The following is a 12198-nucleotide window of genomic DNA, read 5'->3' as shown; positions in this document are numbered from 1 at the left end:
AGGGCGCTCCCTATAGAGCAGCTCAGCGTCACCTTAAAGGTTAATGATACCCTGCTCTGTTAAGCATGGCAACCTCTTTCCATTACTCACACAGAGCACCAGTGGTGATACTGCTGGAGACATAGACTCCTTCTTGAATGACAACACCGTAATATCTCTAAATTTCAGGTTTGTGCTGCTTAAAACCTGCCTGATTATTTGACCTCTCATGCTACTGACATATTTTTCTGGGTGTAATGACTAAACCATCAAAATTAAGAACTAAGGCTGGAACAACCCCTATTTATCTATCAAGCTTAGCAAGTAAAACTTCTCTGTTAAAGTTAGTGAAAGGCTTAGCTCAAGGCAAACAAGTTATTGTGTTTGAAGGAAACCAACGCTTACTGTTGGTAAGACACAGGACACAGTTTCTGGTTTCAGTCAGATGTTTTACACACATGTCCGTCCTATGTCATGCACGCTCTTTGTTCCTCTTCACGCAGAGGTGTCTTTTTGAGGACGTGCTTTTGAACTTGGTTTAATGCAGTGGAATGTGGAATGTCATGTCATTGTCTCACAAACAGGGGTGTATTTTGAATAAAACCTCACCACCAACCAACTGAGTCAACACACAAGCAAGTAGTTTCAACAAAAAAAATAATAAATAAGGTCACTTATAAGGTCATTTATTTGCACTGCATTACATTATCACCTACAGGTATGTGTCTTTCACAGTTTTTACTATAGGAACTACAGGTATAGTAGGTAATGAACAGTACCATGTTAAGTTCTGCACCAAATTTTTCATTTTAGTGGTTTTTTCTTGCTTTATTGAATCTTTCCTAAGTCTAAGCTAATATTAAGCTAAGAATTATTTTTTATATTTATTGTTCTATCATTCCTGATGAACCTAGGATGGAGTCCTCTTGTCCACTACAAGCTAGGTCAGTGTTAAAACTACATGGTGAAATAATTCCAGTGAAATGGTGATGTGTAGAGCCATGGAACACAACCAGGTAATCGAATCTCATCAGCCCCATTGCGTCAGCAGCAGTAAAGGGCTGACATTTCTTGCAAAATGACCAGAAAGAGACACAAAATGGCTGGTGAGACATGAAAAATGATAAAACACACAAAAACAACAAGAAAGGGACTCAAAACAGCCACAGATAGATTCAGTGATTCAATGTGAGTCTTATTCAAATTTGTCCCCCCCTCTCACCCATCAAATCTGTGCCCCAGTCTTGCACCTGTTCAGAACTTGCCCGCGTCTCCTTTTGCCTGCATTTTTCTTTTCTTTTCGTTTCACTTGTCTTTCAGTCTTTTGTTTCTGTATCTTAGCCTATGCAGTCATCCCATGAAGGATTTGAATGCTACACACGCATATACTGCATTTTAATGTTAGTATTTTCTGAACCACCATGCACCCACAATTGCCTCAAATAACATGAAAATTTAAGAATAAGTGAACAAACCTTGTTTTCCTGCTTGAACCCTGCAGCATATCATCCTACAAGCTCTTTTTAAAAAACAAATTAAATTTCACCAATAAAACTTTTTGGAGTACAGCCGGTGCTAAGTTTTTAATGGATTTTGGCTGGTTATTACCTGCTATTGTATTTTTAGCCCCCATATGAAGCAGTAATATCCTGTCCCAGTTAAGTGTGATTGTGGTTGCATAACCAAATGAAGTGTAGCAGGGCTGCATTGCTCTGCTGTTGGCTAAAGAGCTTCAAAACTCTCATCCATTCAGAGCGACAACATCAAACTTCCTTCCCTCGCTTGCTGTCCTCACACTTTTTTTCTGTCATGCTTGTTTTACTTTTTCATGTCTCCAGAAATTTTTTTGCTCACTCCATTCTTGTTTTATTCTTCTTTTTCTTTTCAACTTCCTCCCTCCATACCTTCACCACTTAGTCCGACTTGCTATCCCTCTACATCATTTCCTCCTCCACATCCTTGTTGTCCTTCTTCATTTCTTGTTGTCTCCCATTGCTCTGCCTTCTTTTCCTACTGTGGTTCCTCCTCATCTTTGTCTTCTTCCTCCTCTCGGTCCAGCACTTCCTGTTACTGCTCCTCACCCTTCTCCTCTTCATCCCCCTCTTCTTTATTGTCATCCAGGTAGGAGGTTTAGAGTATAGTGATAAAGAGAGAAGAAGGAGGAAGATGAATGTACAATCCATATATAAATAAATATACACGACTGCATTAACTTCTTGGAACAGAAATTATATTATCACAGCCAGTGAAAAATATGCTGCTTCGCTCCAACGTGTGCTTGGAGTGTGTGCTTACACGTATGTATTGTCTTTACCGCTTATTCTGTCCAACTGTTGGCTATGTACTGCATGCTCTTATGTGTTGTCTGGTGCCATGTTGAATGCCTTGGCGAGCAGGAAAGCTGAACTGTTTACCTGTCAGCGATGGCAAAATACTATTTATGTACAGCAGCCTACACACACACACACACGCGCACACACACACAACCTGAATCAAAGAGTCATATTGTTACCCTGGTCCTGTAGAGCTGAAAGTTCGGAGCTGCTGAGTTCTGTGTTGGAAGCATATGATGTAGATCACGTAAGAGCCTCTCTGTAAACATCACAGATAGTTGTAGCCTCACACACCCGTTTCTGGGCGCTGCAGACTCTGATGCATTAGATAATCAGAGAAGGTTGATTAGCAGACATGTTACCCTGTTGTTTTTTAATGTTTTTTCACAAGTGAGCCATTGTGCCTTTTTCTTGTTAGTTGTACATGTGCAGTGCTGATGTATGGCTCAGGGAACTTTGTGTTAAGCCTTCATCGGCAGTGGTCCAGGTGGATGTTACACCTGGACCAAACATAGTGTCCGACTGTACAGTATGAAATGGTTTTCTTGTTGGATCTAGCTCCTGGCACCTCAGGGCTGAGTTCACAGGAAGGAGCACTAGCTCCACAGCTAACTGAACTTCTCAAACTAATAGCAGTTAATGGCAACTAGCCACAGCTAGCCACAGATATCGTTAGCTCATTTTAGCAATAAATAAAACCCCCTAAGTACCTCAGTGGATTAAATTGAGTGATGAACATTCCTGTGCCAGAGGCATTTACAACAGAAGTGCTGGAAACCTACATAGAGAAGTTTCATTTCTACTTTGCATATGAAAGCAGGTAATGTGGATGTGTTCATAAGACTGATGTGTTTTTGACATGCGTGTGCTAAAGAGAAAGAGTGCACAACAGAAAGAGGCTGTGGCTCCTGAAGACTTAAGGTAACAGGTGCATTGTCTTCCACCTGTTGATATACTTTTCCCGTATAATTTTCCCTTTGGAGAGACAGAATGAGAGGGCTGGGGAAGGGTCAGGAGGATGTGTGAAGAGAGAGAATGTAAAATGGAGAAAATATTAAAGATGGACACTGAGACAGGCGAGAAGACAGACAAAGAGGACTCCAGCAGACAGGAAGGCGGGCAGAGAGAGAGGTAGTTTGCCATTTTGCCTGCTCTCAGCCTCAGGCCAGACTGAGAGTGTGAGCCAATCAAACACTCAGTCAGACAGCAGGCCTTCCTTCTCCCTGCTGGGATCCAAGCACTACTTGCAACACACACACACACACACACACACACACAAGTAGTCTATTATACAACACTGTTTAATGTGCTGGAAGAGAACAGCTCTTCATCCATCATGTTACTGTCCTCGTACAGCACAGTATCTGGACAGTTACCTGCTGAGCATGAAGTAAACTTCTTTTAAAAACTTGTATGAATGATGTGCATTCCATTTGTTTGTCAGATAAAACAATTAAGTGCTTTTAAGTTCGAATATGGAATTTGTGGAATCTTAAGTAAAAAAAAGTTGGGGACACACATTGTGTTGTGTTGGCCTATCGACTTTGTTTCAGCAAACATTCCTGCCAGGAGAGTTTAAGCAGAGCTCCACTGTGACAATGACCCCTTCAAACAAAATGTCTTGTCACTACAACTTCCCTGCACCCAACTGACTCTCTAAAATCCAGCAAGCAAAGAAAAGAATCTGTCAATCATTAGTCCTAATTTTTGTGAGTCAGTCGAACTTCAAAATGTTTTTGTGTGGTAGCTTGACAATCGGACTGGATTACCATTTTGGTATTTATAAAGCAATTAAAGTGGATTGTCTTGTTTTTGCTGTTTTACAAACGTAACAGAGAAATAAGTCTGCAGTCTGCAGAGACAAAAGTCATTCTTTGTATCACCACAATAGAAATGATAGAAATGATAGATGTTGCTCTGAAATTTATTTCATTATCTCTACAAGCATAGATCAGTTAACGTAATGTGTGTGTGTGTGTTATGATATTAGGTGTGCTGCAGCAGTGACTGACGGCTCCCAGTACTTTGTGCTGCTGATGATCACAGACGGCGTCATCTCCGACATGGCACAGACTAAAGAGTCTGTGGTCAATGTGAGTCACCACAACAACTGCCCACGAAGCACAGATCTGTGTGTAGGGAATGAAATCCTCAGTAAAAAGTCACTGTAACGTTAATTATTTTACCTATTGTGCATTTAGTATGCTTAATGGTAAGATTATCATAAATAAGTCATGTACAGAGATGCAATATTGTATACAGCATATTTTGGGTGTTAAAGTCTTTAAAAGTTACATTTCCGTCACCAGAATTCTGAGAGGGCCACAACTTGACAAGCACGACAAACAAAAAATAATGAAAATGGTCCCACAGCCTTATATTCTCATTGCACCCAAGTATGCTCATACACTGTACATTCAAACCAGTTATGTGCAGTGTGTAGTGTATATTTCAGTTGGAGACGAGCAACAGAGCAGTCTGGCTCACACCCCTCCTGTGTTTTATCCACAGGCAGCCTCCCTGCCCATGTCCATCATCATAGTAGGAGTGGGCCCTGCTGAGTTTGATGGTAAGTGTGTGTGTGTGTATTTTTGTGTATGTTTGGGCATACTGGTCATCTATCTATCTATCTATACATATATACATATATCTATATATAGATATATATATATATGCTAATTTCACAATTTTAGTGCCTCTCAAAGCTTCCACGGCACAGACGTGTAAATCTTCTCTTTATCCCACTCGCCAACCCCCACTTTCATTCCTGTAAAGTCAGCCAGTCATCCACGCTGTTTAATAATTTACCAGGGGACTGTGGTAAACCACGGACAGAAAATGTCAGCTGCAGTACTGCAAAACAGAAAAAAAAACATCTCACTGGAAAACACCATTTGTTAATACTGAATAGCAAGCAGGTACATGTGTGAAAAGTCCAAATGAGATTAGAATGACCCCAGGACATTCAAAGGAACTCAAGAGACATTTGTTAATTTAGTGCCCCAGAAAAATCACTGACATAGTGCTAGGGACAGACTGGGACTTAAAAAAAAGTGATCCCTGACCAGCCCACGACAACCCCCAATACTCCACCACTCCCACAGCGTCAATGTATATTGGGCCATTAAGGTGGAGGATGTGGGCAGGTGCATAATGGAAGTGGGCCGAAAACACGACTCTCTCTTGTTTTTGAATAATGGGCTGGTGAAGTGGCCCACAGAGCGACCTGCCCACCTATGGCCAGTCAGACTGTGATAGTGCTTCCAGAACAAATAGACTGCTCTTTGCTTATTTCAGTTCAATTCAGTTCATTTTTATTTATTTATCCATCCATCCATCCATTTTCTATACCGCTTATCCGTCAGGGTCGCGGGGGAGCTGGAGCCTATCCCAGCTGACTACGGGCGGGGTTCACCCTGGACTGGTCGCCAGTCAATCGCAGGGCCAACACACAAAGACAAACAACCACACACTCTCACACTCACACCTAGGGGCAATTTAGAGTAGCCAATTAACCTAATGTGCATGTTTTTGGTATTGTGGGAGGAAGCCGGAGTACCCGGAGAAAACCCACGCAGGCACAGGGAGAACATGCAAACTCCACATAGAAGGGCCCAGACCGGGATTCGAACCTGGAACCCTCTTGCTATGAGGCGACAGTGCTAACCACTGCACCACCGTGCCGCCCTTTTTATTTATTTATATAGCGCCCAATCACAACAAATTTATCTCGTTATAATAATCAAAATCTTTTGTACTTCCATTCAAAGACCTCTCCCTGGTACCACTGTGTTCTTAAAGAGCCCTTCCACTCATGTATTAAGGCTTACATGAACATTTTTTAATGCCTTTCTGGCCCTGCAGAAAAATAAGTAAATGGCAGCTGTTTCTTCTTTCTTACAAATGCCGGAATATATAAATATCCAGATATTTTTCATTTCACAGAGATCTCCTGCTTCACTGTAAAGTTCATTCTCAGTGTTTAGGCTTTGGAGACTTCAAGTTTCCACATCACACTCGTGTATGCTGAATACTGGATCAGGATTGGCTTCCAACCTGTGATGTCACAAATCTAGATTGAAATCAGATATTCAGTGAGCACATACATTCAGCTGAACAAGGAGAAAAACACATTGTTGATTGATGAGGGACTTTGGCAACAATGTCTGACTAGAGGAGGAGCATTTTCTGCAGAAGTGTACAATCATAAGAACGCTTATTAACCTTAATGTATTGCTTAATGCATAGTTTTAAGGGACATTAACATATTGCTGTATTGGACTTTAATACTTTATTGTATGGAGTTTGTGCTGTATATATGTAAGTATTATGTATTATAAGTATTATGAGACTTTGACATGTGCACATACTGCGTCTATCAGATACCGTATTTACAAAATCTGTTTCCATGGAGATCTGTTCCTTTCAGAGAGAAAGCCTGGCTTCCCCTTGTTTAGCTATATAGAGAACAAATGGATGAACAGGCCCTCTTTCATAGTAATCAGAAGTTCTGTTATTTAAATCAAACCACTGACTACCCTGATGGAGGATTACGTGTTTGAAATCCCATTTGATAAGAACGCACTGTTCAAATAGAGATGTTGCCTCCATTGAACATGGGAAAGAAGAAACTTGACGGGAAAGTACTGTTGATTGTCAGAAATGGAGTTGAATAGTTGGATGGATTCGGTTCACACAGTGTTGTACAAAGTGCGGAGGTTTGCCTTCCATAGCTCAGAGCTGTGCAGACAGACAGAAGGCTGTAGTGCTGTACATCCTCATTTTGTGACTGGTCAGACAGTAATTCGATATTTGCCAAAATCATTTCTCTCTGAATGTAAGAGTCCAGACACCCACTTTCAATTTATGTTTTTTTTCCTATTTCCTCAAGGCCAGACACAAAAGTCTACCTCTTTGTGTGTCAGCTGATCATGTAGAGAATTTTCAATCAGACAACATTTCCACAAGCTTGACATATAATTAACCACCAACCAATAACGACATGTCTTTAATTAAATGATCAGACTTTTTCCTTTCACCGTTCCATGTTGAGGAAACACCAGAAGTGGCCTTGCTATATCAACTACCATCCTGCTTGCATTTCATTTCAGTGTTCCTATTAAAGGTGCAAATGCAAACAGAGAAAAGGGCAGTTGAATATATGTAGTTCTTGGGGGAGCTCCTCAGTGGGCAGTTCCTCTGTTTGGTTCGAAATTGACTGTTGTCTGTTATCATATTTCAGCAATTAAAAATAAACAATAGAACTAATGGCTGAACTATCAGCTTTTTCAAGCGGCACATAACAATATTTTCATGCACCAATGCTGCAGTTTCTCTTAGCTTTATGGAGGGTGTTAGTCTATTTTGGATCCTTGTTTTGGCTTTCTAGTCTTCCAGTCTCCAAACTCCACCCATCCTCTACTCCAGCAGCAGCAGGCAGCTGTTTTCAGGGTAAAAGCTCCAATAGATGACACATTTATTGACACACTTGTTGAAGTTTATTTGTTAAAGCTAATTCACATGCTGTATAGTCCATCCATCTATCTTCTTCCGCTTTATCCGGGACCGGGTCGCGGGGGCAGCAGCTTGAGCAGGGATACCCAGACTTCCCTCTCCCCAGACACTTCCTCCAGCTCTTCCGGGTGGACCCCAAGGCGTTCCCAGGCCAGCTGAGTGACATAGTCCCTCCAGCGTGTCCTGGGTCTTCCTCGGGGCCTCCTCCCGGTGGGGCATGCCCGGAACACCTCCCCGGGAAGGCGTCCAGGGGGCATTCGGAACAAATGCCCGAGCCACCTCAACTGGCTCCTTTCGATGTGGAGGAGCAGCGGCTCTACTCCGAGCTCCTCCCGGGTGACAGAGCTCCTCACCCTATCTCTAAGGGAGCGCCCCGCCACCCTGCGGAGAAAGCTCATTTCAGCCGCTTGTATCCGAGATCTCGTTCTTTCGGTCATGACCCAAAGTTCATGACCATAGGTGAGGGTAGGAACGTAGATTGACTGGTAAATTGAGAGCTTCACCTTGCGGCTCAGCTCTCTCTTCACCACGACGGGCCGGTACAACGACCCCATTACTGCTGTCGCTGCACCAATCCGCCTGTCAATCTCACGCTCCCATCTTCCCTCACTCGTGAACAAGACCCCGAGATACTTAAACTCCTCCACTTGAGGCAGGAACTCTCCTCCAACCTGAAGGGGACAGACCACCTTTTTCCGGTCGAGAACCATGGCCTCGGATTTAGAGGTGCTGATTCTCATCCCAGCTGCTTCGCACTCGGCTGCGAACCTCCCCAGCGCACGCTGAAGGTCCTGGCCTGAAGAAGCCAACAGGACAACATCATCCGCAAAAAGCAGAGATGAAATCCTGTGGTTCCCAAACCGGACACCCTCCGGCCCCTGGCTGCGCCTAGAAATCCTGTCCATAAAAATAATGAACAGGACCGGTGACAAAGGGCAGCCCTGCCGGAGGCCAGTATGCACTGGGAACAGGTCCGACTTACTGCCGGCAATGCGGACCAAGCTCCTGCTCCGAGAGTACAGAGACCGCACAGCCCTTAGCAAAGGACCCCGGACCCCATACTCCCAGAGCACCTCCCACAGGATGCCACGGGGAACACGGTCGAATGCCTTCTCCAAGTCCACAAAACACATGTGGACCGGTTGGGCAAACTCCCATGAACCCTCAAGCACCCTGCGGAGGGTATAGAGCTGGTCCAATGTTCCACGACCAGGACGAAAACCGCATTGTTCCTCTTGGATCCGAGGTTCGACTATCGGCCGGATTCTCCTCTCCAGTACCCTGGCATAGACTTTCCCGGGGAGGCTGAGGAGTGTGATCCCTCTATAATTGGAGCACACCCTCCGGTCCCCCTTCTTAAAAAGAGGGACCACCACCCCAGTCTGCCAGTCCAAGGGCACTGTCCCTGACTGCCATGCGATGTTGCAGAGTCGTGTCAGCCAAGACAGCCCCACAACATCCAGAGCCTTAAGGTACCCAGGACGAATCTCATCCACACCCGGAGCTCTGCCACCGAGGAGCTTCCCAACTACCTCAGTGACTTCAGCTTGGGCAATGTATGGACCCGCCTCAAGGTCCTCAGCCTCTGCTTCCATAACGGAAGACACGTCAGCAGGATTGAGGAGGTCCTCGAAGTATTCCTTCCACCTTCCGACAATATCCCCAGTCGAAGTCAGCAGCTCCCCACTTCCACTGTAAACAGTATTAGCAGGGCACTGCTTCCCCCTCCTGAGGCGCCGGATGGTTTGCCAGAATTTCCTCGAGGCCGACCAATAGTCCTCCTCCATGGCCTCCCCAAACTCTTCCCAGACCCGAGTTTTTGCTTCCGCAACCGCTCGGGCTGTCGCACGCTTGGCCCTCCGATACCCGTCAGCTGCCTCAGGAGTCCCACAAGCCAACCATGCTCGATAGGACTCCTTCTTCAGCCTGACGGCATCCCTTACTTCTGGTGTCCACCACCGGGTTCGGGGATTGCCGCCACGACAGGCACCAGAGACCTTACGGCCACAGCTCCGAGCAGCAGCTTCCACAATGGAGGTGGAAAACATGGTCCACTCGGACTCAATGTCCCCAGCCTCCCTCGGAATCTGGTCAAAGTTCTCCCGGAGGTGTGAGTTGAAAACCCCTCTGACGGAGGGTTCCGCCAGACGTTCCCAGCAGACCCTCACAACACGTTTGGGTCTGCCAAGTCTGTCCGGCTTCCTCCTCCACCAGCGGATCCAACTCACCACCAGGTGGTGATCGGTGGACAGCTCAGCCCCTCTCTTCACCCGAGTGTCCAAGACATATGGCCGAAGGCCAGATGACACAACCACAAAGTCGATCATTGACCTCCGGCCCAGGGTGTCCTGGTGCCATGTGCACCGATGGACATCCTTATGCTTGAACATAGTGTTCGTTATGGACAAACTGTGACTAGCACAGAAGTCCAACAACAGAACACCACTCGGATTCAGATCAGGGAGGCCGTTCCTCCCAATCACGCCCCTCCAGGTATCACTGTCGTCGCCCACGTGGGCATTGAAGTCCCCCAGTAGAACTATGGCGTCCCCGGTCGGAGCACATTCCAGTACCCTTCCCAGGGACTCCAAGAAAGCCGGGTACTCTGCACTGCTGTTTGGCCCATAGGCCGAAACAACAGTGAGAGACCTATCCCCAACCTGAAGGCGTAGGGAAACGACTCTCTCGTTCACCGGGGAGAACTCCAACACATGGCGGCTAAGCTGGGGGGCTATGAGCAAGCCCACACCAGCTCGCCGCCTCACACCATGGGCAACTCCAGAGTAGAAGAGAGTCCAGCCTCTCTCCAGGAGTTGGGTTCCAGAGCCCAGGCTGTGCGTGGAAGTGAGCCCGACTATCTCTAGCCGGTACCGCTCAATTTCCTGCACAAGCTCGGGCTCTTTCCCCCCCAGTGAGGTGACATTCCATGTCCCCATAGCTAGAGTTTTTGTCCGGGGTTTGGGTCGCTGGGATCCCCGTCCACAGCTGCCGCCCAAACCACATTGCACCGGCCCCTTCTGAACCCTCTCGCGGGTGGTGGGCCTACGAGAGAGCTCTCTCGCTCTCTCTCATGCTGTATAGTATTTTCTTTTATTCTTCCCTTTACCGCTCTCCCTGTTACATATTATTACCACTGTGCAAGTGTGCAGGTAGTCACCTAAATGTTGATTTATAAAAATCTAGCATCCGTTACTAATGTTAACAAGTCTGGTTAACTGTTGTGTTTAAGATATTGTTGAGAATGTAATTCGCAGTTCCAAAGGGCTCTTACAATCACATTTTTATTTAGACAGCCTTACCTTAGAGATCAAATTTTGACTGTTCTCTAGGTTTTTTCCTCATTTTCAGAGTAACAACTAGTCTAAGTTTAAATATCCTGTTTAAATGCCAGGGAAAGTCACTTGATTTGATCTACAGGTGGAAAAATATGCAGTGATGTGTCAGCAAAGGCAGACAAGACAAAGATGGCAGTCTAGTTAACACGGATGTAAGATTTCAAAATGCTCTAGACTTCAAGGATGCACACAATGTGTTTGGTCAGCACTTAGTGAAAAATTATTGCTTGTTTACAGGAAAACTCTGCAGCTCAGCTTTAATACTCATTGAAAACCATTTTTATTTGGCCTTTTTTCCTGCTGTAAGACAGTAAGACACTTTAGAACCCCCTTCAACATTTGTTGTCAAATTCAATTGCACTTTTTCTTAAAGAATATATGTTGTAGAATTTGATGACTGAACACACATTTAGTTTTTAGAGACATACTCTGAAAAAGAGCAGCTTATGAATCCTTCTCTGGGTCCTCCCAGCAGAAGAATAAAAAGAATCATCCTCATCATGTGCTCTCCATCTGAGCATTATTGAAATTCAGAGATGACATTCAGAAAGTTAATTGGCAAAATGATTAGAGTTAAATCACGAGATGAAGAAAGGCAATACAGGAAATTATTGTACCTGAAAGAACAGGGAGCCCTCATTGGGACCTATTATCGAGTGTGCAGGGCTAAGGCTGGGGTCAAGGGTGGACACTTGTGTGAGACAGAGAAAGGGAAATTAGAGTGGAGACAATGGAACTGAAAGAGCATGACAACAGAAGAAGTACAAAATGGAGTGTAGAGAGCGGAGAACATCTTCGTGATGTGGCTCCTGTCAGAGCTGAATTCTCTCTTTCTTTCTTCCTTCTTTCTTATTTTATATACATTATTACAAGACTGAATCACACCCTATAGAGTATTTGATAAATATGATCTCATTTTGGTAATATCATTAAGATTTGAGCAAGGTTACACACAGGTTGCCAACATACAAAACATTAAATAACAAATAAAACACGAATAAAATATTTTTACATAAGGTTTTAAAAGCCCAGATGTA

General features: G+C 44.7%; 1 protein-coding gene across 2 annotated transcripts in view; it reads left to right on the top strand.

The window, feature by feature from the left end:
- LOC124055261 (copine-9-like) overlaps positions 1 to 12198 on the top strand; it is a 135330-nt gene that overhangs the window by 117264 nt on the left and 5868 nt on the right. For both annotated transcript variants that reach the window (XM_046381908.1, XM_046381900.1), the window contains 2 exons: positions 4303 to 4405; positions 4824 to 4881. In XM_046381908.1, the coding sequence (XP_046237864.1) occupies positions 4303 to 4405; positions 4824 to 4881 (161 nt within the window). The remainder of the gene's footprint in view (positions 1 to 4302; positions 4406 to 4823; positions 4882 to 12198) is intronic.

This window comes from Scatophagus argus, chromosome 3, assembly GCF_020382885.2.
Source record: "Scatophagus argus isolate fScaArg1 chromosome 3, fScaArg1.pri, whole genome shotgun sequence".
NCBI classification, from domain to species: domain Eukaryota; kingdom Metazoa; phylum Chordata; class Actinopteri; family Scatophagidae; genus Scatophagus; species Scatophagus argus.
The sequence above is the reverse complement of the archived record's forward strand: the minus strand, read 5'-3'. Positions and strand labels throughout refer to the sequence as shown.